General features: G+C 31.8%; 3 protein-coding genes across 21 annotated transcripts in view; 1 reads left to right on the forward strand and 2 right to left on the reverse strand.

Moving 5' to 3' along the window:
- The window catches only part of LOC107370047 (uncharacterized), a 12,778-nt gene extending 9,953 nt beyond the window's left edge, over positions 1-2,825 (reverse strand). Inside the window, exon 1 of the mRNA XM_015938020.3 lies at positions 2,549-2,825. Coding sequence (XP_015793506.3) covers positions 2,549-2,825 — 277 coding nt within the window. The remainder of the gene's footprint in view (positions 1-2,548) is intronic.
- LOC107370117 (uncharacterized) overlaps positions 1-4,658 on the forward strand; it is a 7,078-nt gene extending 2,420 nt beyond the window's left edge. For 10 of the 19 annotated variants that reach the window (XM_089270332.1, XM_089270333.1, XM_089270337.1 and 7 more), the window contains 3 exons: positions 84-323; positions 447-469; positions 1,898-2,555. In XM_089270332.1, coding sequence (XP_089126458.1) covers positions 171-323; positions 447-469; positions 1,898-2,123 — 402 coding nt within the window. In that variant the 5' untranslated portion in view covers positions 84-170 and the 3' untranslated portion in view covers positions 2,124-2,555. Of the gene's footprint in view, positions 1-83; positions 2,911-3,004; positions 4,139-4,214 lie in introns of those variants that run through there. The other 9 variants (XM_089270343.1, XM_089270344.1, XR_016201057.1 and 6 more) reach the window with 9 other exon arrangements.
- Positions 4,659-8,474: 3,816 nt separating this feature from the next.
- On the reverse strand, positions 8,475-26,823 carry LOC107370106 (uncharacterized). The gene is made up of 6 exons (XM_015938092.3): positions 26,109-26,823; positions 25,810-25,948; positions 19,316-19,551; positions 18,834-19,148; positions 10,827-10,877; positions 8,475-9,080 (listed from the first exon to the last, which is right to left on the reverse strand). Exons 1-6 carry the CDS (start codon positions 26,143-26,145, stop codon positions 9,019-9,021), a joined length of 840 nt encoding a protein of 279 aa, XP_015793578.2. The 5' UTR covers positions 26,146-26,823; the 3' UTR covers positions 8,475-9,018.
- Positions 26,824-26,830: the final 7 nt, after the last annotated feature.

Raw genomic sequence — 26,830 nt, forward strand, 5'->3', positions numbered from 1 at the left:
CACTCAAGCAGAATCAGTTCAAGTTGAACTTTTTTTTAGTTTCCCTAAATTAATGATTGTCTGATTTCTAATTTAACACACAGATTAATTACATTTACAAGCGTTCCTTTCCCAATATTTGGCTTTGTTTAAAGAGTTGGCTCTGGCAATGATTAAACTCACGGATTGTCATGCATTTAAAGATTTCCCTGTATTTCTATCTGAACAACATGTACAGAAATTTTGTGGCCTTTCAACTTGTACCATTCACAATCAAAATTTATGGCATAAATCACATGAACCAAAGGCAGAAAGAAATTAAGCAATCAAGTCAGGTCATCCAAGTATAAAATGAGCTTATATACGAGTTATGAAAAATGAGTCTCATTGTTTATTAATATTGTTCATCATTCTCGGGATGCCCTTTAATGGTCAAGATATTAACAATGTTTCTTTTCCTCTTTTAGATACAATTACAAGCAAACATTAGGTGAATACCGAAGGAACCATTTTGGCCTTAACATTGTTATTTATTTCCCTTGCTCTCTGTGTGGGTGGGTTTGGTCCGGTTTCTGGTTCCGCTTTGGAAATTGATTCAAATTACTTTAAAATGGTAACCCAACCTCAAAATGTATATAATAGCCAGCTACTAATAACATTGAAGTTACTTGAAAATAACAAGTTAACCAGGTCAAAGTGGTGAATAGGGAATGGCTTTATTCTCATTATGATATAATACAATTTATGAATTAATGCACTAGGATTAAAAAGAGAAATTAATTAACTCTTGTTAAAGATACAACAATCAAGTGATGGCTCCAGATAAACCATTGATTACTATTTCCTCAAAGTCCCATTTAGATGACAGTTAAATAGTTTTTATAAAAATTGATTAATTCACTGTGCAACTCAACCGATATCTTTGATATCGTTGGATCTTTATGTGTTGGCTTTTATGTACATTTTGAGGTGTTTTTGTGTAGGTTATATTTGATTACATATTGTTACATTTAATGGTGTAACAAATGAATCAATACAACAACAATGTAATACACTCAGAAGAGCATGATTTAAGGAAACGATTAGCTTTTTTTTGGCAAAAAGTGTAATATGAAGAAATGAGATTTCATTGAGAAGATGAAAATGATGGAAACAAGCTGGAAATGTAGAGAAATATTGAATGAAATGAATTTAATGTAGACAATTAATTTAATAATAATTCAATATAAACGATAGCAACTCAACTGTTACCATTTTCAATGTTGGATGAAAAATAATGAGAAAAATCTCAATTGAATCAATTCTCATTCAATTCTTGTTCTTTGGTTAACTTCAATTAGCTAAGGTTAACTGAAAATAACTTTGACTTATCAAAAAAAATAAGATGATATTGTTGATCCCATTCAATTATCATCATCTTCTTCCTTCTTTTTCATCATATTTCGCCATGTTAACTCATTCTCTATCCTCCAACGCTCCTCATCATTTTCAATATTTTTGTATTTTCCTCTTTCATGGTCAATGATGATGAATCAATGAAGTCAGGGAGAGAGAGGATAATGAATTGACCTCATCATTTTGATATCAATTGATGAATTGATTGATATAAAGTGTAACAAAAGGCCAAAATGATGGTCAAAACATTGATTTAATTTCTTCTCATTCCAATCATTTTTCATATCAATTTAATTTTTGAACCTTTTCCTTCCTATTACAGTTAAATCGTTTCTTTTTTACCCTCACCTAGTTAATTGTAATCAATTGTAATCAGTGATTATCCATTGTAATACTTGAAGTGTATTACATTTTAAACCTAAAAAGTGACGATTTAATTGTGCCAAGATGAAAAGTGGTAAAAGAGTAGATTTTGATTATTGAAATGGTTTTCATTCTAATTGATTTTTTCTCTTTTTTTCAGGTCAATCAAGAGTCAAATTGGCAAGTTAATTGTTACAATCAAATATTCATCTTTGTTCATCTTTTTACCCACAATTTTGAAGCCAAATTTGGATCCACTTTTCAACCTTTTTGTCAATCAATTTTATTCTGACACAATCCACTCTTTTGGTTCAACTGGAAACTCAAATGTAAATAACGTTACTGGCGTAAAAGCAGCCAAAAAACAACAGTTAAACAATTGTTAATTGCAAGATTGATTTGATGAGAGAATGAATTAACCTCTCTGAATAAGTTAATTTAACAGCTTAATTTAACTGTTGTTTTTTCCCGGTATTTTACTGTAATTACATTTTGGCCTGGATCCAACATTGGAAACAATGTTGACCATTTTAAATTTACATTTATCTGTGTAAACAATTTACTCAGACTAACTTCAATCGTAATTAATGTTTATGTTATCAATTGAATCAAGAGTTTCTCATGTCATCCTTAACCAACCAAGCAAAGTAAACACAGTGAAGGGTAAATCCAAGTGACAAATCAAAATGCAAGGCAACTTTGAACAATTGAATCTTTAAATTGTTTAAAATTTCATTTATTTTTCCATTGATCAGATTTCTTGAGAAAATATTGAAATAACTAAAACAATGATTACAATGAAGACACTTACCAACAACTTGTAAATAAGATTCATCTGAATCGGTTTGAAATGAACCTTCAGCAACAACCTCACATTTATAGATTCCCTGTGAATATTGATTAAGATCAATGAGATCAATTGTCGAGCCATTGGTTAGATTGTCCATGTCAACAGCAACACCATCCAATTCCCAGACTCTGAGCACATTGTGTCCATCTGAAGGTCGATAGCTGATGAATTGAGTTCCATTGTGGTACCATTTAAGTGAATAAAGTGTATCATCTTCATGGTCAAAAGAACAGTCCATGGAAACATCTGAGCCAATCAATGCAGTAAAAGGAACAGTTACCCTGACTGAGCGCAAAGATTCACCCTGATTGACTGCTACAAAGGTAAGATTAATATGAGCAAAAAGAAGAAAAGAAAAGGTTAATTTTAATGAAAAAATATTTTTCTTTTTTTTGGTTCCTTTCCTCTTCTCATCAGAAAATGTAAATTACAATGGAAAAGTAAAGTTGGAAAAAATTATTGAATAATGACCGGAAACTGGCCCAATATGATGTTAACCATTTCTCAACTTAAACCAACGGAACAAGAGGAAAACGATCAACGATGAATAAGATGTAACTGGAAGAGCAACAATCTCACGCTGTGCTGTTATAGATCGGGTGTTGTCTCTATAGGCTTTTAAAAGATGCTAATCTTCATCTGCATCTTTAGTCGTTATTTCCATCTCTCTTCCCCTATCTTCATCTTCATCTTGCATTTTGTCTCTCGCCATCTTTTTGTTTTAGTACAACTGCAAAAACGATTTCAGAAGCAGAAACATTGAATGCAACGGGAATGTTGATTGTAATGTTTCTGCTTGTTGCGAATCGCATTTTGCTTTCTAGAAAAGATTTTACTCAATCTTTTTGGTCAGACAAAAGTTTACGCTTGGTCTGTGAATGATGATTATGTTGATGTTGATGATGATGGTGATGGTGATGCTTGGCTAAGATAAGGGATAAAGGATGAGGAATAAAGAGATGAAGATGAGAAACAAAATGCAAGTGTATAAAAGGCAAGCAAAAGGAAGGATGGAAAAGGCAGAAAAGAAGAAGATTTTGCTTTTTCATTTTTGCTTATTTTGTTTTGTTTTTTGCCATCCATTGCCTCTTTGTGTGTGTCTTGTTCAATGAGTAACATGATCCTGTGATTTGGTGATGTTAAGATGAAGAACGGGTCTAAGAGGTTAAGATGATGATGATGAGTAGGAAGAGTTGATGAGTAAAGTTAAAAGAAATGAAAGAATGGCAAAATGATGCGAATTTGTTACATTGTTGAACATTCCTTTTTCATCCAAAGGTTATGAGCAAGAATAAGATAAAGCAAAAAGCTAGTTTTCCAATGGAAATGTAACCATCATCATCAGTATCATCATAATCATCAACTTTGCTTTCACTTTTCCTTCTGTTTTTTTTTCATGATTGTTGAATGAAGAGGCAAAAAGAAAGTTGAAAGATGAAATTTGAATGGTTCAACAATTTACATCCATTGCGACTAGATGATGGGTTGATGATGATAATGATGGACTTGTGAAGAGTGACTTTTCTGGTCCATCTTTGCCTTCAATTTGAGGTGGGTTGATGCAACTTTAAAATCCATTTGGATCAAAAATTCTATTCACCTTTTTCTTCTCTCTCTCTTTCAACAGAAATCTGACAAAGACTAATTACCTGATTTTACACTTTATCGTAAAGGTGAAGAAAATTAAGTGCAAAATGAAACATGTTTCCCTCTTTGGATGATGCGGCTAAAGACAAGTTGAACAAAAACGTATCTAGCAACAGATTTGATGAAGATGAAACTGTTTACCGTGTTAATCTTGTTAGTTAAAACTTGGTTGAATATATTTTCAAATGTTTCAAGTAAACAGAGACTCAATTAAAGGTGAACACGAGTAAACCTGAAATGATGTTCACTTTGCAATCGCATCCTTTACTTGAAAGACAACATCTTATCATTGTAATAATGATGATCCGATGATGGAAATGATTAATCGATAACAATTAATCATGTTGCATGGTCAAGGTTAAAGTGAATCAATGTTACGCCTGGAAAAACTATTATTTTGCTTATAAAAATACTCGCTTCTCAACTTGCCTTTTCAACTGTTCAACTGATGGTCAAATGATTACCTTTTGATAATCATTATTAACAGTCCCACATGATGATTGGTTATCTTGTCAGTTTCATCTTTTTCATCAACATCACAATTTAGATGAAAATATTTTCATAACAAAGTCTAAAGGCTGCTTCATCTTTAACCCAATTCAATTGACTTTACAATCACAAGTTAGATGGTTAAATATCTTAATCAACATCCAGTTTTGAGCAATCTAACCATCTAATTAAAGCGAATACAATTTTGCGCTAAATTGTGACCATCTGTTTGTTTAATGGTAATATTGGCTTTCACTTTGACCATATTAATGGCTCAAGTTGTGTATTAATTTGAAATGATAAATGTTACACTCGAGGGTTAATTTAGTGGTTAAGGCCTGAAAAGGTGAAAGTAAATTTAAAATGTAAAGTCAATTAAATGCTATCAATATGCATTAGCCAGTAATTATTGGGTAAAAATTTCATTTTTACACTTGCAAAGTGTTAATGTCATGTTCAATTGAAGCTGATTATTTTATGGTGACAAGTAAAACAAGGAGGATAAACATGATTATCAGGTTGGATGAAAGCAATAACTTTGACCATGTAAAGATGATAAATGGTGATAAACATCAGTAAATAACAAGTAATCTAGATGTTCATTGACAGTTCATCATGGAAAATGTTTAATCAAAACTTGCCAGCAATTTTGCATCAGAAGCTTGTTTACAAAATCATCATTTAACTTCATGAGTTTCATGAATCTTGAATTTCTTTCATTTGTTTACAATAAATTTCGATTTTTTATGAAAAATTTTCTTCTTTTTGTTCATCATTTGTATTTACTCAGAGATAATTGGTTGATGATTTGTTCATTTTCATGACAATTTTCACTCTCCATTCCAATTCATTATTTATTTGTTGATTAAAATTTCTAAACACGTAAACATGAACAAAGGTTGAATTGATAGTAACGTGACAAAAGTCTGTACAATAATAATAACATGATAAAGTTGAATAATATGGACTGAAGGGAAAGAAAAAGTTCAAATAAATAAATGAATGGAAAATGCTATTGTAATTCAGGTTACTTTCCATGTGACCAATTTTCATGTCATTCAATTCACTCGAGATTCTGAAAAAAAGACATTTTCCTATTCACCTTACCATGTGCTAAATATTAAACACATTGACTATTCACAATTCCAGTCAATAACAAAAGTCAAGTTTAACAAAATGTCAAATGGTAAAGTTTACATTAAAATGTTTCACTTGAGTCACAAATGTTCATTATTTGAGCCTTGAAAGAGTCGATAAAAATTCAAATGATAATTCATTCTATCAACAATTCAAACTTTCATTTTCATCTTTTCACCAAATCTGTCAACACAGAAACAAATTATTGCAATTTTACCATGAATTCACTTCTAATTTCGAGACTTCAGATCAAAATCCTGTCCAGCTTTCATTTCACCAAAAAATCGAATTCAAAAAGCAAGAAATTTTTACTTCGATTAAAAATCGCTGCGATCATCATCGACTTTGAAATAGTTTAATATAAAGAACCTCTTGAGTTACATTCCGATGATCTTGAGCTTGATCATTGATGAGTATTCTTGATCGTCATCAACATCATTTATTCAGAATAGAATTCGAAATTTTGAGCTTTTCTTTTGCTGAATTCAAGTTTCGCTTTTCATTGGATTTCTTGTCAAGTTTCCGATTGATTTGTGAATTCAATTTCTGTTTGATAGTTGAAGATATTTTGGCAAACTTTGTAATCTGAAGAGTTGAATTAGTTTCTGTTTGATTGAATGTAGAAACTCTGATTTTCAGGTTCATTTCATGGAATTGCAAGTTGATGAAATTGAAATTTAATGTTACCAAAAGTCTAATTTAGCATCTGTTTCATCCAATGTCATTCATTGTTATCCATTGTGGCTTCATTTTCATGCATTTCAGTTCAATCATGTAAAGTTAATAGAACATGAAATGAGCGCTTGTTTCTCTTGATGAACATTATGAATAAAAGCGAAACGAAATGAATAAAAGAAACTAATTTGTAGTGAAGAAGAGCGAAAAAAAAGAAACGGAAATGGAAGCAGAAAAAAGAAGAGAATCAAAATAAATATTCTTTTATCATCATTTCCATGAAGACATGGAGACTGAGGATGCAAAAATAAGTACAAATTATTGTACAAGTTGGACCATTGAATAGACAAAAATATTGACAAGTTGAGTTTCGACTGAAACGGAAGTGAAAAGCTACTCAACGAATGAAACGTTTCCACGAAAAGACAATTAGTCTCATTGTGTTATTTACGAGGGAAAAGCAAAGGACAATTATCATCGAGTCCATCATTTCTCGCTATTTGCCTTTTGCCAAGAAAATGATGATTCTCTAGATTCTCATCATTCGCAAGGTTTATAAATAAACAGATACCCTTTTGAGTTGCCATTTTTACTGGTCACAATTGAAGGCGAATGGAAGACAGAAAGGTCAGGAAAGGTTAAACTCAAAGTAAAATAACCACTGATGAGGATAAAGATGAGGATGGTAATAATGAGTTTGTTACCAGAAGAAACCGAGTTGACTGATGAAAGTCACTGGTTGAGATGAAAAGGGATGTAAAGATGATCAATGAAAGACTTTTCTTTATCATTATTTGCTCGCCATCTTTTCTGATTTATACTTATTTTTTGTCTTCTTTTTCACTCATTTTCTGTTTCATCTCAAATTTCACTGTTGCTCATGCATTTCCAGTCTTTAACTTTATCTACTTCTTAATGTCAATGTCTTTTCAATTGGCAGAGAGATCTGTAAACGGCAGAACAAGTAAGCACTGTAAATCCAAACAAATGGCTTTCACCATGTGTTATCCTCATGTCCAAACTCAACAAGATATTGTTCATTTCCTCAACTTAACTAGCGATTAAAAAAGTCTGCAAAAACTTAACTGTTTTTTGACAAACAAAAAATGACCAATTTTCTTGGTAAAAACAGCAAAAGCTAAAACTGAGCAAACTTAATCTTAATGCTTCTTAAGATTTAACAAGTTAGCAATTTGAAACCATTTCAAGTGAATTTACATTTGACAAAAACAGTGAAAACTAAAAGTAGCAAGAAATGCTTGAATCGCCTTTCAACACTGAAATAAGCAAAGTTGGACAAAAGAGGAAAAGTGAAAAATAAAACTGAATGCAATTGAAGAAGCGTTGTTACAATGTTAAATACCTTTGAGAATGAAATGGATACTTAACCAGGTAAACGTGAAACACTTCATCTGGATGAATGAACAGAATTTATCATAATATTTGAAACCAAAACGATGCCAAGCTGAAACCGAAGCAAACTGATGAAATTTGACACAAAAAACAAAAGATTATCAATTTGAATAAACACTTTTATCCGTTTCCTAGTTGAGCTTTTTCTTTGACTTTTGATGGAAACTCGATGAAAACTGAAAACTCACCTGTTGAGATACTCTGTTCATTACTGTAATTAGCATTGGCGTGATCAAAATGTTCCATGAAATATGATTCGTTATCATGTTGAACAAAATGAACCTGAATAATTGATGAATAAGTTTCACTTTACCTTAATTAAATTGTTCACCGGAATTCAGGGAAAAACTAAAAATGGTGAAAACATTGATTCATCTTCAAGTGAAAAGTTTAATGATAAGTCAAATGAAGAGGAAATAAATGGCAACATTTTTCATGTTTTTTGTATATTCCAATCTTGTAATTGATTTCCAGTTGAATAACTTTTCATTCAGCTCTTGATGCAAATAAAAAGCACAATTTTCATGTTCAATTGAAAAGTGAAATGTTGTTCAATATTTAATGAAACTTTATTGTTAAAATTTGTTCAACTTTATTTTCACATTTACAATGAGATCGAGAAAATATTAATATTTTTTTTATGAAACATTTTATTAAAATGATGATGAATTTGGATGAAACTGTTTATGATGTAAAATAAGTATCAACTATGTCAAAAGTAATAACAATATCTTTGTGTGTTTGTGTGTTAATTGTGATGATTAAAGTGTTGATAAGTGTTTATGTGTTAATCATCATCACCATGGTTTGTTTTTACAGACTCATCAGGCTTCCATGGGACTAGATGAATTAGTTGTGCCATTACCTTCAATGGATTGGCATTGTTAACTTGCATTTTCAGGCCTTTTGTTTGTCTACTTTGCGTGACAAAAGTCACTTTTGAATCGCATTTTGTCAACAAAATTGATTAGTTCATTTTATTGTCCATCTGTTCACAATTTAACTAATCACATTTCGTCGGCGATTCGCAGTTGGACGGTTGTGTTGCTTCAATTTGCTAACTTGGTAGTTTACATGTTAAATTTGTTTAAAAAAATTTTTGCCATTAATATCGTCATCAATATACTATTACCTGTAATAGAGTAAAAAATGTGTTATTAATCATTCAAAGTATGGAAATGAAAGTTTACAGATTAAATTAAGTGCTGATGATTTGCTTAAAGATGAGTTTAATGTGATTAATCGGGTTATTTTGCATTATTATTGGAACGAAAAACTGTTAAGACTCGAAGTTTGATTATTCGAAAGATTGGGTTCTAATAAAGTTGCAAGTTTAAACTTATTGCTTGATAAATATTGACTGTAAATGGCATTGCTTGAGCGATAAGAATGATTAAAGCAATACAAGTTTCACCTTTGAAATCGCACAAAGGAGGAGGACAGAATTCGCCTGAAAAATAGATTTTTTGAATCTTTACTCATTGGAAAGTAAAAGTTGAAAACCAGTCATCTAACAAGGAAAGGTGCCTAAGTGATAAGATTCTGTGCAAGTTAGTTACTCAAAGTGGTAATACTTTCACCTAATCCTTTACCTACTAAGCTACCTTATTAGACAATAACTAATAAAAGATTTTTAAAAATGATTTCAATAAAAATGCACAAATTTTGCACCCAAATATCTCAGGAACCACTTCATAGCAGATAAAATGTCGACAGTTTTTCATAACTCATCGTCATGGCATCTCATTCATTCAAATCGGTTTTAAGTATGATAATTAGTTCCCTTGTTAGTCCCTTCCCCTTGTAAAATTATGAAAAATATCCCAACAAATTGACCAAGATAATCAAAAATCTAAGATTCTGTCTCCTCTAATACCAATTACAAACTTGGCTTATTATAAATTGCATCAACTGACTAAATTGTCTCTCGATATCTTAAGCTACAGACTGCGGTACCAAGATCACTTTGATGAATCCTAATGAACATAGAATTTCTACATTTTAAGTTTTCTTTCAATGATTAATATTTGCCAATTTTGGTTACTATTCTGACTGCAATCAAGAGCTGCAACAGCTTCATCAACTGTAACCAATAACTTGAAAAGTTGGTTTGATCCTAATAGGCATTCAACTTGTTATAAAGTGAAAAATGGTCATTTATTGTTGTCCAATCAAAAATACTAAATGCATGACAGAATGACATTTGTTTTAAAGATGAAAGAAAACAACTTCCGATTCCATGTTATCAGTGATATTTGATGATGAAAAAAATGATCTTTTAATTGGAGGCTATTATGATAATGAAATAAACTGTTTATCGTGACCGTTAAATAGATGAACGTGACTTTTCAATGAACAAAAAGTAAGATGATAAGAGTGATGGTGAAGGTGATGAGGATGCTTCTGTTGATGCTTATTCATTCATCAAATAAGTTTCTCATCATTTTTCCCTTTACTGTGAGAGACGAAGCCAACACAGGATAACAGTCTGGCTACTGATCATCTTATAAAGATAACACCTTTTCATCATCATTATCATCTTTCCCTCTCTTTCCTCCTTCCTCTTACCCTGTCGAGGGAAAACAATAAAAATTATCTTCTTTCATCTGTAAAAGGTGACCATCAAAGGAAAAGGTCATCTTAATTAAATTAATTAAAAAAGTCCTCTCGTCATTCCCAATTCAAATGATAACTTTTTTCTCCTCTCTTCATCCACTCTTCCTCTTTAACCAAAAATAATAAAGATGATGAATCCACCCAGTAATTAACTCTATTCATCATTTGCATCTTTTCATCTTCGCACATCAAGTAAGACAAAAAAAAGTTTGATTCACATCAGCATCTTAATTAACCTTATTTTGTGACATTTTAAACTTACATTTGTTGCTCGATCCATTTGATTTGCTAACAATTTTCTGCTGATTCCATCCTGCAATGAATAAAAAACTTGATTAATAGTCTGAACAATTTTCTCATACATCCATTTGTTCATTCAAACTTCGACTTTGAAACTCTCAGAGGAGCGATAAATTTGATGCCATTTTTACCTTTTATCAGTCAATGACAAAAACAAATCAATAATGAATCGAGACTGAAAAAGATTGGAAATGGTGAAACTTTTGATTTCATTTGTATACTGAGTAACTCTTGCTCGATAAATGATTAAACATTTGTGCCATGATCATGATACAAAATGATGAGCATCATCCTCATCTAAGAGAAGATGAAAAGATTTGAGGAAAAGAACATTAAAATTGCTCTTTAAGATGAAGAAGAGCTTTTCTTTTAAGGCTTGTTACCTTTACCTTTTCATCTTGTTTAAATCCTGTTAAGAGGATGTAGGTGGTTGAAGGTAAAAGAGAAAGTTTCCCTTTGCAATATTATCTTCCATTACACATATTATTATCATCATTATTTTTTTACCTGTGCAAAGTGAGGCAAAATATTACCTGATGAAGCAACAAAATGGTAACTTGAAGATTACCTTTTTCCAGTTTTTCGCATAAAAGATTAGGTTAACTTTTTTACATGTTATCAGGTTACAGTGGGAAGACAAAAAAAGTCACAATTTTACCTGTACAAGTTGACACTTTTTTTGCTTTATTAGCGACAAGTTTTTTGTTTCAATCAAAGTGGCTTCACCTTTGGGTCAATTTCAAGGTTTTGGTTTGTACTTTAACTTGTTTTTACTTGTTTGGACACAGATACTTAAACCTTTAAAAAGGTTATTTTTAGCTAATTATTTTGTCTAAAGAGTAAATGTAAAAACTTTGACTTTCGAGTTGAGAGTTGAGATAGGCTTTCAGAGCTTGAAAATCAAGTTCGTTTGTGCAGTTGAAAAATTTCTATGATAGTTCTCGAGAAAATCGAGTTCCAAGTTCAAAATTTAACACATTGCATCAAATGTCGGTGTACCTAAATTAGCTCAAACAGCGTACAATGAGCCAAATAAAAATGATAGAAATCTTTAAATGATCAATTCCCATTTGCTAATTCATAGTTCAAATTAATTTTCAAATTTTCGGTGAAAACGCTATTTCAAACATGTTATTTAAGCTCATCGAAAGATGGTATTATTTTGTGACAGAAAATTTGTCCCAGTATTGACACGTTGTTTCAGAGCAGGACATTTCACTTCTACTGGTTTTTGTACAGCTATGGGACCAGATTTTGCATCAAATCCATTCCAAGCTTTTAGATATTTTATGATCTAATCTAATCGTAAAACTTATCAGTCAAGATCGATTGTCAATCTCATTGCATTTGACGCTTGCTGATGTTTGTGTTCAACTTTGAGTCAACCATTTGGTAAGCTTTGAAATACAAATGTGTAAGACTAGGTTAGGTTCGGTTAGGTTAGGTGCGATTAATGGGTTAAACTTTATCAAATATCAACTATTAATCACAAGTGTGACTTATCAATTTGTTTTGATAATGCAAAATAACCTGATGATGTAAAGTCATGAGTCAACTTTGATCCTTGACTAAATTGATATTAATTTTTTCTTTTCTGTCAATTACAAGTTGAACACTGTTATTCATTGCTTGATGAGTCTAACACGTCTTGAAATTGAACAACAAATTGAACTTTAATTTGGTGTAAACATGTTGAAAAGGGAAAATTGAGTGAAGAGAAAATTTCAAGACTAAAGATTGAATGAGATTCTGATTTATGACATTCAATAGACAATAGAATCTTAAAGATGGTGATTATGATGATAATGAGGACGATTATCGAGAGAAGATGTAATTTATCAAAGTTTCATTTCTTTTACTCTCTTCATCCTCAGTTTCAACTGCATTTATATACCCTTTGAATGATGATGGAAACGACTAAACTGTCAGATTATAAGAAAAGGTTAAACCAAACAAGGGCTTAACTTTTCCAAGTTGACAACAATAAAAGGCGCAAAAAAGAGGAAGAAGATGAAGAGGAAAAGCGATGAAATGAGAAATGAAACGAATACGAATTTTCATCATTTTTCTTGATAATCATTATCATCTCCAGGCTAAACAAGTTAGGAATCGCAAAATGAAAACATTTGGAAGTCGAATAAAAGTATTTAACGAAAAAATGTCAATAAAATGATTAATCTGGATTCAGTCAATTGTATGATTTATATCATATGATTCCATGTTTCCCTGACCCAACTACAATCTTTCACGATTCAATCTTCCATTCTGGTTCACTTGAGGTGAAATCTCAATTTAACTCACAATCCAATTAAGGTTAACATTGGCGAGCAAACCAAGAAAAAGAAGCAAAAAATTAACCCTTTTCATGGATCTATTTCTCACATTTGCCAAAACATTAGCTTAACCTTTACCTTCATCTGTAGCATCTGAATCTCGACTTCAATCAAAATTTTCATAGATTTTTGTTTCTCCTTCATTTTTGAATTTTTCATCTTTTCTCTCAAAGGTGTGTTCTTTGATTGATTCCCATGCAGTTTACTCATTCAAATGGGAAACAATCAAAGCCCGTATTTATCAATTATACATCATTTAATCAAAGTGCACAAATCAAACAATCAACATCAGATCAATAACCAACGCCTATTAACAATGAACTTGAAATGTTTCGTTCATTGAGCACAATTCATAATGTAAGCTAATGGTTATTGCACTTGAATCAGTTGAATAGTTTATCACTTTTTTTGCCCCAAAAATGATTATTAGTTTAGATGACCGTTGGGTGTTGCAAGGTGAAAAGCAATTGATGGACTGCAAGTTATCATTACCAGTGCTTTCATCGACCAAATCTTGGGTCATTTTTACTTCTTTTTGGGTGGCCTCAGTGTAACTAGGTCAATACCAAGTAGCAGGCGGATTTAACGTTTAAACATTTGATAAAGGCTATTATTATCCAAGTAGACAATATAATGTTGAGATATTTCTTCAACTCAAATTTTTCTTTTCTTTTCTTGCGTTTACTGACGCTTTAGATACATTATATGGTCTTTAATGGCTCAACCTAAATATTGTTTTTCTCAATTTTAAGCTTCATTCGATTAGGTTTGAAGAGCGAAACAAAATGAACATTTGCTTTTTTCTGACAGAATTAAGGTGAAAGAAAACACACAAATATCATTCAATTTGATCTGCTAATTAGTTGATTTGATTGGTGAAACCTACACTTAATCAAATGCTTTTCATCTGCAAATCAATTTTGCCAATCCAATGTTAAATCATTGCTTAAATATCAACTTCAGATGTTGCGTTGGAATGCTTATCAGAATCAAATCAATTTCAGTCAGAAAAGTTATTAGTCCAAATGAAGCCGGCAAGATCGATGGCTTTTCACTTTGATTCATAGTTTGAGTAACAACGAAAAGATTGAAAATGGAAAGTAACTGAAAGGGGCTGAAGAGACAGAATTTTTCTAATATAATCTTTCGAGTTCTTGAAATTTCGAACAAGTCTTTGATCTTTTTTTCTGATTCTGTATGGTTCGATTTTCATGACAATGCAAAATAACTTTGATTCAACAAAGCTCATCACCAAGTGTGTTTGTAAAGTGAATTAGATGTTGAAGGTAACTTGAGTTAACTTTAGGTTCACTCTTTGACCTGACGTTTGCCTTTGAAGAATCAATCAGGTTTTCGTTTTGAATAGTTTTTTCAGTTTCACTTGCTATTCCATTGATGCAAAAAAGAACCAGATGAATGGACATTGCCTTTTGATCATCTTTATCTTCACTTTTCTTGCAACAATGACCAACATTAGACAAGATTGTTGCCATGAAAATTGACTGCTGATGATAATCGTCACCATTGTCATCTAGTGTTGATGACGTTTAAGTGACAGTAAAGGCAAAAAAAGCAAATCATTTTGACAAGGTTGACATTCATTGAAACACATTCTAAGAGTTGATTATATTGGCTGAATAGAAAGTGACCAAAAAATTGGATTCAAATGATACAAAGGATTGGGAAGAGAAAAAAAAGATCAGCAACAAGGAAAAGGATAACCACATTCACAGTTTCATGAGCACAACATGATAATAATGAAGATGAGGTTTGATCCTTTTTTTCACCATTTCATCCTCAGCTTGGGATGAAAGTGAAACCAGTAAAATGAGAATCAATTCAAGAGTAAACCAAGAAAAAGGAATGAAACTTTTTTCTCTCTTAATCCATGTGAATGCAAAAATAAATCAGGAGAATCATGAAGAATGATGAAGAATCAGCAATGAACATAAATATTGTCATATTGTTATCTTATTGATACAAGTTTGACATTAATTGATGAATCTGTTAAACAAAGATTATCGTTTTGGTTTTGAGTTTCAAGAAATTGACGTTTAAAAATGTAAAACGATTTCAGCAATTAGACGATCAGGAAGAAGATGAAAGTGAGAAGAAACCAGCAAATCTGTCATGATGATTCAGCAACTGATTTGTAAATGTCAATAAGAGCTTCGATCCATTTTTGGATTCAATGAAGAAATTTTTCGTTCCAACAGAAACTCGAAATTTTCTGCATTTCCAGCAATTTATTTCATCTTACATCGAACCATCAACTACAGGTAATGAGAACGAAAATGGAAAAATGACAAAAATCAATTCGAAACTTTTGATGGCAAAAGTGCTTTCATTATCGACTTTTGATTTCGCTTGAAATGGCATTTGGAAAGTGATTGAACGGTTGCTATCAATTGTAATAAAAGTTGATTTGAAATAAACATTAAAAGTCTAATCATTCAATTTCATGATTATACATTCATTGGAAAGTTGAAATTGCAGTTGAAAGATGAATTGAATGTAAAAGTAATTAATTTAACAAGTTTATCAAATTGGCTTTTGCTGTTGACAATAAATTTGTTGCTCATTGTTGAACTCAAACTGTTTTAGTTTTGATTGAAGACTCAATCAAATTGTCTGTTTACAGTGAAAAGCCTTGTCACTCCTTGATCAACTTTCAACTGATCTCAACCTTATATCATGAATAATCAATAACAATTATCAACAGTTTATTACAAATAGTCATTTATCTTAATTTTAAAATTTGCATTTCAACATGAAAACTGTCTGAATCTTTAAATCTCACAAGGTGAGCCAGGTTATCAAGTCAACAATTTTTGAATAGCATTTAAAACGTTTAGTTGTATTACTTGAAATAATTGACTTTGAATTTAATTTTAAAAAATAAACTTTTTTTCGCCTCAAAATTGTTTACAGCGGAAATGATATTGAATTTTGTTGCTGTTTATCAATTGAAAGGTGAAAAATTTTCATACTTTTCTTGTTGAATTCACAGTTGGAGGGAAAAAGATGAGGTTGAAAAGGAAAACGGAAATTCATGTTTTCCAAGAAACATTTTCAATCAAGATTATTGGTGATATCACTGATAAATGAGCTTCTATTGCTTGCAGTTGAACTTTATTAAAAACTAATTTCAAGTGTTTTGATGGGCAACTACAAGATGAAACTTGTGAAAGTAACACTTTACCATCAATTATCAACTGATCCGGTTTTGTGGTTAAAAGCGGTTTTCACAATCAATAGGCGATTGATAAACATGATAATGAATTGAGAGATGAAATGAATAAGATGATATTGATTAAAGTGTTTTTACTTTCATTTGGAAATAATGTAAAAGTAAAATTGGTGAAAAGCAATTCATAGAGAAACTGATTAACAATAGATTTCCTGTACTCAAATGGAAACACCGATTGGCCTAACCTTATTTACCCAACCCAGGTAACTCTCATTATCATCCGGTTCCAGAGACGTTATGTTAACTTGCAAGGTTATCATTCACCTTGTTTCATCTCTTCTTAAGGATTGGCTTTTGGTTCATCATCTGATAATCACTTGTGATGGAAGATTTGATAAATGACAAAAATTTGATTAAAGTGTCGACCTTGCTCAGGTTGTAGATTGATCAGCTTATTTTGCATTATTTTGTGACAAGAAATGAATTACATTTGCAACAACTTGGAAACAAATCATTTGATTGGAAGAGCAAATTGGTGTGTCTTATAAGTTAATCATTAGGTCATCTTGTAAGATAATAACCTTTGCAACTTCGTGACTAAAACTGTAACCTTGATCAATTGAATCATCATAGGTGTTATCACTTACAACTTAATTGCGCTAATCTCAAATCTCACTCACTTTTAGGCTGGTGGACTTGTTGACTATGATTAGGTTTTATGCATTACAAACTCAAATTGGACCACTCATCGAAACCTGAATTGCCCCTAACGTGATTCGAACCAAAATACCATAAATCTTTGCAAGTCACTTAACCCCTGCGCCACCGTAGCTAGTTGCTATTAAAAAGTTTCAATTTCATTCAAGTCAAAAATGCCTTTCTTTGAACCCAAAAATCTAAGGAACCACTGAATTTACAGAAAAAAAATACTCGGTCTTTTGTTATGGAAGGTTGTCCTATCGATTGCACTATGTCTCATCAAAATGCCTCAGGTACAGTTGGGAAGTTTCCTTGTAAGTTGATGAACCTCGACGCTATCTCAAAGCTTATAGTGGAAGTCTTCTAATGCTTATCGAACCGTTCGATTCAAAAGTCGAAGCGCACTCTCTCAAATGCAAGGTTTTTGACCAGAATTTCGTCAATGAACGCAACTCAACATCAACGAAATTATAAATGCTGAAAAAAGAAAAGCAATGAATTCAAATATTTTAGGCGTTTTTTCAATATGGAATCTTATCAATGTTTGTTCGACTGCATTATCGTTGTGTGATAATTTGATCGCATGCAACTTGACCGATTGGTATTGTGTGTTTAATAGCAAATTCAATTCCATGTTATCCATGTTGCTTCAAATTAATTTCTTGATCGGCAAATATCTGAATGTAATTGAAAGTAGCAGTTCAAAATATCGTTAAAGTACACATAATGTTTTAAAGTGAACAGAAAACTTTTCCCATTTCATCTTTTTTTTCAATAAAATCATAGTTAATTCTGTTGCAAAGCTTGCGGCTATTTGCCCAATGATTGAAATTGAAAGAGTGTCATTGCTCTACTTTTCGTAATTTCACGGTGCCTTTAAATTGTCGAGAAAATCTCTTCATCTCTCATCATGCTGATGAATGAATTTTTGCCAGTTTCACTGAGTCTTGCCAAACGATGAAACTTATTATCACCTAAAAAACATTGAGAACTCAAATTGAATGGTTATTTACTCAAGGAAAGCAAAATGGGTAAATACAAAGTTGGAGTTACTTATTTTTTGCTTTCCTTCAAAGTTTAACACAAACATTAGTTACTGTAAAGATGCTTGTTTAACCAACAAGGGAGTAAAAATAGTTGAAGCTGTTTACAGATACATTTTCACCTTGCTCATGAGTTTTCCTATTGACAACTCAACAGATTATGATGATTAAACAGCATCAATCAAGGTTTACTTTTGTCACTTCTCATCTCACATTCGTTGGACAAAAATGTCTCTCAATATTATCTCAATAGATTATTCAGTTTATCCTCATGATGGATTGACGTCAACCCAAAGAGTGAAGTTTCAAAGTTAACTTGAAGTTGCCCTGAAAATTGAAACACTTTTTTTACATTGAATAATCTTCTCAGGTGATGATAATTATTGCTATTAAACTTACTCTTGATGCTACTGATGAAGATTCAGAAAGATGAGCAAAGTTAAGTGAATTTACCTTTTAAGGAATAAGAGTGGGAGTTAGCTTGAGGTGAATAATGATTTTGAAAGGAAGAATAATTTTGCAGATTTTTTCAGGTAAAAAGTAATTTTCACTTTTCCATTTCAACAATCATCTCAATTTGAATAGACACCTAATTTTGGTCTTTTTTTTTCTTTCTTTGTGTGTTTCACGTTTCAATGAACAAATTTGAATTTATGATGAGTTTGTTTTTGGATAATTTGGTGAAATTAACATTTGATTCTTACCATTGGTCAGGGTCAAGTTCCTTGTCACACTGTAATTTGTATCCGGAATGGAAAGATGACATTGATAATGAACCGATTGTCCATCATTGTAATCATCTTCATCAATTGAACCACTTGATTCAATGCTGTATTTACCCTGTTCACCAGTTATTACCGTGTAACCCTCTTTGCTTATCTTCACTCTACTTGGTCCACTCGATTTAAAGGGTTTGTTTAAACGGTAAAGGTCAACCACTGGACTTGGATAGAGCCCGGTTGCTCTGCATAAAACAGTTGATTCATTATAAGCTCGGAAACTAAAAGATTTAGCTGGAGCTGAATGGACCGAATAAAGATAAATCGTTAGTTGAGTTGAAAAGAGATGAAAGGAATCAACTTTGATCATCGAATCGAAACTTTGATCATTTTCTTGAAACGAATCAAAGTTGAATATTAGGCTTTTATCGGTTGAACTTGATTCGCTTGCAAGTTGTTTTGCTTACCATAAACTATTAGCTTAGCGCTTGCTGAATCTGAGCTTTGAACAGACGAAATTGTACATTTATAGTTTCCTGAAAGTTGTGTTGTTGGTTTAATCAAACGAATGGCTCGATGTTCAGTTAGTTGATTGTCAACTGTGAAATCTGGATCAATGTGGCGACGAATCTCTTCTGAATAAGAACGTTTTCTCAAAGCAATTATCCATTGATAAACTGGCCTGGGATTATCATTAAAGTACCTGTTATATTAAAAAAGACAAAAGACGAAAAACAAAAATTAATAAGTGATGAAAGGTGAAGCAGAGATGAACAATAAGATGAATTAACGAGTTTATCCAAAATAGGTAAACATTAACCTGAATAGTTTTATTAATATTTTTGGCAAATAATGCATATCATTAACTTAATTGCACATTGAATCAAACTCATCATTATCATTGGATTAATGAAACAAAAAGGTTTGAATCTCCACATTCACATAAAACAGGAACAAAAATAACGACCTTATGCCAAACAAATCAGTCAAAACAAAAGATTTCGCAAATTCGTTCCCAAACACTTCGAACGATAAAAATCTCAAAACTAAAGACAACAATTACAATCCTTCATCGTTACAAACTACCACAGCATAAGCACCAGTATCCAAATTGAATGCAGCCCAAGTATCAGACAAAAGTCGAAATCAGAGAAAAACGAAGTCAATAAGATCTCAACACTAGCACATCGAGTCCGTAAAGACCCAAAACAAGCATAACAACATATCAAAGAACATGTAAACGAACTCAGTCAAACCCAACTCAAGTTACTGAGGGAACTTTTGGATTACAATATAGCTTTTAGAAATGATTCTCTGAATTTGATCGAAAACTCTTCTGTTCGAATCGCCCCTTTGATTAATTTTTTAAACTTAACTCTATTTAAATCTGCTGTCGTATGATTCAGATGTGTTTTCGTCGAAAGTTTCTTGCTTTAAATTAGACAAAATCTTGGAATGCAAAATTTTTCGCTTTTAAAATTTTCTCCATATTCAATGTTATGCATGTTGGCACATATAGCAACACCCAACCCTGAAACATGTAACGCATTTTATTGGCACATTAAATATGATAAATATCTAAACCCACACAGAATTTCGATCATTTCTTCTCTTGTTCATTAACTAACTATTATTACCATTACTATTAACGGACTACCATTTATTACGGTAAAAACGATTAACGCAAAAACCAAGCCTAAAACAAGTTCCAGTTCGTTTATTATTTTTTAATATTTAACAAGTTAACAATAACAAACCTTTATTAACTTTTATATTTAGTGCAACATTTCAATATTTAATCAGGTTTTGTGTTTTCTTTTCATCAGGTAAATGGTTAGTAATTTGGGTGAAAAATCTTTGATTGAATTAAGAAAATTAAATTACATTCAGAACGTTTATTAATAATTTGAATGTTTCTTCTTTTGTTTATTTCATCTTTCATTATTCACAACTTTTCTTTCAGAAACATTCAGATAAACATTAACTGTCAATGTTTACTCATGAAAAAGATGATGCATATAAACTTGTAATTAGCCAAACAGGTTCAACTTTCGGATAAAATTATTAATCATTTTCTTTGCATTCCTCCAAAGTGTCAGCTATTGATATCATGTTTTAAAACAAATAAACGGGAAAAGTTATAAATGGATAAATAAATATTGAAATTGGCCAAACATTTATGGATAAAATATAAAACAATATTTATGGATAAAAGTTCAACAAGTCAGTAGTCATTGGAAAAGTGTTTACTAATTTCATGTTTGAAGTTAATGTCAAGTCAAATACTCATTATGTGAACAAGTCCGTTTATTTGCTCAGATCGAGTTCAATTTTCAAATCACTCAACTCCATAAAGTTTATTCAAAACTGTGATTACATTTAACTTGAAAATAGCACTTTACATTTCAAGAGTTTTGAACTCTTCGAAAAGTGTTAACGCACTTTTCATGTTTTCCCATTTTACAAGTCAAATGGCTTCGAATGCAATCAATTTCGATGTCTTTGCAGGAGATCAATCAGATCTCGTATTTGAGATTGAAAGTTGTCCAAAACTCTGAGCATCTAAACCTGTTCAAGTCAAATTTTCTCAATCTTCTGCAAGAATTTTCTAAATGAGGAAAGCGTGTCGTCTAAGTGATGCTGAAATGAAATGCGACCAAAGTCGAAATGTTGTTCTAACGAAAACTGGAATAAAAGATTCTTGGCATTTAGACTATTGAATCACACAGAATTAATCGTCCTGAAGTTGACTCAATCTTATTAGTCGTACAGTAGATGCTGAGTCTTTGCATAAAAAATTAATGTCATTAAACAGTAACCAATGAGTAACTGAACTATTTTTAACCCTTTTGGCCATGAGACTGAGTTAGTCATCAAGAACTGAGAAAATTCCGAAATATTTGTTTTAAAAATATACTTTTTTACTTTCTAGTTATTAAAACAAGAGCAAGTTATTGATCAACATTTACTTTGACGCGACTGAGTTTTACTCAATATTTCATCAATAATTAGTTTGGTAATCAGTTTGATGAAACTTTTGAAAAGCTTCTGAGTATTTCCACCAAAGTTGAGATTCTGTAGTCAAAATTGGCTTGTTTACTGAGAAGCAATGTTTTCTGAATAATGCAAAATTAGCGAAAAAGAATATTTTTTGTGAATAAAAAAGAAAACTCGAAATTTGGAAAATTATTGATGAGTTGTGAGAAGCAAAAGTTGAATTAGATTGCGCCTTGAGCATTGAGAGTAACAAGATATTGGTAATGATGGAAATACAAATGAAGAGGGAAACACGAAAACATGATCATTATGTAAGCAGACAAAAGGGTTCCTTTGATTTTCATCTGAAACAAGTGAGAAAAGGTGGAAAAGTGGCCAAACAAAATGAACAAGTAACATGATAATATAATTGTGAACACAAATTGGCTCAATTAGAAGTCAACTTTTCCCAGGAAAGGTCAAAATTTCACTTGAAAACTGACCCATCAACGAACAGTGAGAAAGGGAAAAACAAGGAAAAGATTAATATTACATTTTTAGGTGTTTTCACCAAAAAAGCAAATCATTAGCAAATTATGTTCAATATCATTGTATTTTACTCTTCATTTGGCCATTATTTTCATGCTCAATTACTGTTCCTTCCCAGGTCAAGGTATCGTCAATTGTCACAGAATTTCAAAGTTTTACAAAAAAAGAAACTTTAAATTCGATGTTCCTCACTTCTGAAAAGAATTGAGTTTTGAACTGATTTACAACTCTTCTGATTTAATGATTTCCTTTACTTTAAGTGTTAAAATTAACAACTTAGCATGAGGTGATGAGTTGATGTGAGATGAGTGATTAACGATTTGAAATGAATTGGCGAAATGAGCTGATAATTAATGATGATTGTGGTCAAAAGATGGTTATTACAAGTTAGTCGATTAGCTATTAATGTTGAGTTTAATCGTTTAATATCGAGTGGGAGTAAGTCATCTTTGATCATTAAACATGAAGCACTGGGATCGCATCACTTGACCCTGTCAATTGGGTTAATCTTGTTAGTAAATTGCTCACAATTGGCTTAACATTGCTTAACGCCAATGATAATAAATCAGGTCAATAATCAGTAAATAAGCTCATCAAATATCTCGAAATTTAAATATTCAAATTGTTGCCAATTTTTGTTAACCTTTTGCTTACACTTTTCATCTTAATTCGAGGTTCGCCAGATTAGCTGAGTTTCAGTGGTAAACCTTGTTCGAGTTGGCATCGTTAGATGAAGTCAGATGAAGGTGAGGAAGAAATTGAACAAAAATTGTCTTTTTATTAAACTTTACATGCTTATAATTGATCAACAAATCGTCTAATTGAAACTGCAAAATTGAATTTCAATGCTTAAGGTAACTTTGAAAATTAACATTTTTACTGACAACTTGCTTTGCTTGCCTTTTTGGCCAACTTCATTAATGAGTTTTGCTCAGTCAAATATTCATAGTTAAGGCAAAGCGAGAAGCAATTATCTTTAATCAATTTAGCTCAAGGCACAACAACATCTTACTCGAAATGCTTTACTCGTTGTTTATGGACGAACAAAGTTCAATTCTTACAAGAATTTTCATTCTCCCTGATCGCAACTTTTACCTTTACTTTTATCCTCTTCAATTACCTGATTCACTTGGTTTTCATTTGAACCACAAAAGCAACACAGATAAATACAAGTCAATCATGCTTCAAGCCTTTTCAAAACTCGCTCTCTAATCGAAACCAGAAGAAAGGTTCAAACAATTAGTCGAAACAATTCCAAGAATAAAGTGTCAAAAAATGGAAAATGAGCTTAAAATTGTCAACCTTTGACAAAGTTTATCCACTTTTATCCAGAACAAGAATAATGCCAGAAATGAGTAAAAGCTTGTTCAATCATTTTCCGATTTCATGTTCCAAACAAACTTTTACCGGCAAAACATCAAAGTTCAACAAATCAACTTTTCTTCCGAGATAAAAATTCGTTGAATAAGAGAAACTTTTTCGATTCGCTTTCCATAACTTTAGAGCGAAAATTATGAAGAATCAACTTTTCGAATGAGTTTGCAACAAAAGAAACTTTGGAAAATCGAAAGAAAATCTTTTCTAATATCTAATATTTTGACGATATGAATGGAAGTTACGAAGTAATTTGAAGATGCGAGGAAATTTTGAGTGCTTTTGTGAACAGAATTGAGTGAAAAGTGGGAAATCGATAAAAACGTTTCGAACTTTTTTTCAAAATAAAAGTCTAAATTGAAAGGCTTTGAATTAAGTTTGAACCTGAAAACTCATAATGAACCCTAATTTATCTGTCAACATGGCTTTACAATGTTGACAAAAGAAGCTCAAGTTGTTCAAGAGTTGTGTCATTTGTTGTCGCAAAATTAGCGTCAACTTTCACTGATCATAATGGGTTGCAGTCTAACAAGCTATTAACAATTGGAAAGCTTTTCAAGTTGAAAAGAGCAAAAATCTCGAGCAAAGTTTTTGTGAATTTGAACAAAAAAAGATTCACATAAAATGATTATTACAATGCATTATTATACAAAAGCTTGTGAATTTTCACATCCAAATTATGCTCTGAAAATGAAGGTACATGAGAGGAAATATCATGTTCAGTATCAAAACAGAATCCTTATTATTCACATCTTTTTGTTACCCTTACCGGTTCAACATGATAATAACAATTTAACTTCCCTAAGGGAACATTAGTTTTTTCAGTCTTTCTCTTCCATTCGCCAAATCAAATCAAATTTCCTTATTTTTGTTCATCATTTCATTATGCTCATGATAAAAGGTAAACTTTGAGTCTCTTTACCTTTCCTCTCATCGCTCAACTCAGCTAAAAAGGTTATTAAAAGCGCAAAACTGAAAACTTATTCATTGGTTAAACATTGACTGATTCTCATTGATTGGCGTCTGTCAATTTTGTTGACCTGAATTGTGATTAATAATCGTAAAATGCGATGATTGTTATTATTAGAAGGAAGATTAGAGGCAAATGATCAGATAATGAGCGGTGAAGAAGGAGAAAAGAGGCGAAAAATTTTGGAAAGATAATCATGAAAATGAAAGGATAAAAATTCAGAGATTGATTAGTTTGACCTAAACCATTTAAAAATAAGTTTAAGAGGAAAGATTTGAAACTTGGCTAAGGGAATGAGCTGAGCATTTATCATGTTGATTGAAAGATGATGTTAACACTTAAGGTCAAGCTTAAGCTCTCTGTCATTCAAATTAAACCTTTACCTTTGAGCTATTGAAATGTATCGAGATGAGCTGGATGATAAAAAAAGGTATTATGATGATGACTAGAAGCATCTGGATTTGGGTGGGCATCAAGATTGATGCTTTAAATGGACGTTAATCAGAGAAGATGAAAAGTTGCATCGTTTAAGAAGAGATGGAAATTATTAAAAAGATGGCGAAAAATGATGATGACTTGGGAAACAAAAGAGACAACTTGGACCGGAAGATGTTCTCATCAGAAGCGCAAAACTGTTTAACTTGATTGTTATTGTCAAAGTTTGGTCATAATGATGAAGGTGAGGCTGTGATAAGGTAATAAATGGTGAGGCGTTAAGAGGATATTTCCATCTCCACCCGAATGTGGACAAAAAGATATCACATAATGGACGGTAAAGACGTGCAATGAGCTACCTGAAACGTCTAGAGTTTATCAAATGGCGAAAAAAAAAGTTTAAATTCTGTTGACAGAGTTGATGCTGTGTTAATAGCCGACTATAATGGTTGCTAGTTAAGTTAGTAAATTGGATTTAAGTTTTTTTTTCTTCTTCTTCTTGAGATGATAATGATGAGTATGGCTTAATGTGTGTGTGTGTTTGTACAGTGTTTGTGTGCTAATTTTGAAACTTAATCTGTTCGTATAATGGAACATTTAGATTTTTTAATTTTTTTTCTTGTTGAGGAATGAAAATTAAGAAATCGTTGGACTAACCATTTCATGACGAGATTTTCTTCTAATGGATCAAAGATAAAGTTGCAGTCTAAGATTACTGATGAAGTACCATTTTCAACGGGTGAAGTTACATTGAATGATATTATTTGAGCAGCTTCAACTTGGACAGTCAACAGTCCTTCAGTATTCAAGGGCATTTGTCGTTGTCGTAGGTTGATGGTGTGGGCCAAGCCAAGGTGTCAATATTGATTGGGAAGGAAAAGAAGAACAAGAAAAAAGGGAAAAATGTTTTGCCTATTGTAATACTTTTTGCTAGTCGTGATCAATGTTCAACTTACCCAGTAAAAATAGATTGATTGTGATGATTTGTTTCATTTTAAAGGCACAGTTAAGGCACAATTGATGTTCATAGACTTGATTCTTGAAGAGTTGATGGATGTTCAGAAAGGTGAAGATGAAAGATGAAGATAAATGTTTAGGCACGAGAATAAAGATTGATACAGATTATCCAAGGCAGTGTTACAGGTAGTCATTACATGAATCACAATGAAAAGGGTGAAAAAAGTTGACACAAAAATATGAAAGTTTGTATGTTGAGAGAGAAAAAGTTTTGTCGAAAAAATTTGTTCATCAAAAAGTAACGGAAAAAAAGATTGACAGATGGACGGTTGATTAACACACAATCAAGAGACGTGATGAAGGTGATGGTTGTGGTTGATGGTGGTATTGATGGTTAGGTAAATTGGTGGTGATGTTATGAATGATTGAGAAAGAAAAGAAAGGAAAGAGTAAAAAAAGATTGGTTTAGAAAGTAAAAAGTATGGAGAAAAAAGATGAAGAAAAAAAAGAAAACTTTTCTGCTGATCTTCTCTTCGGAACATCAATTCACATTGTGAGCACTTGCGACGGCCTCCGAAGTGAGCATTTTTTGCTTGATGTAGTTAGAGCAACTTTTTGTTCAACTCTCAGTCTACCTTGTTCCTGCCTTGGCTTTACCCTTGGGTTGGTTGTTGAGTTGATGCGGTTGCTGTTGCCTTGCCTGCATCAACCAACAACACTC

The sequence above is a fragment of the Tetranychus urticae genome, chromosome 1 (genome assembly GCF_039701765.1).
Source record: "Tetranychus urticae isolate SD_2017Ah chromosome 1, NJAU_TeUrti_SD_1.0, whole genome shotgun sequence".
In the NCBI taxonomy this organism is placed as follows: domain Eukaryota; kingdom Metazoa; phylum Arthropoda; class Arachnida; order Trombidiformes; family Tetranychidae; genus Tetranychus; species Tetranychus urticae.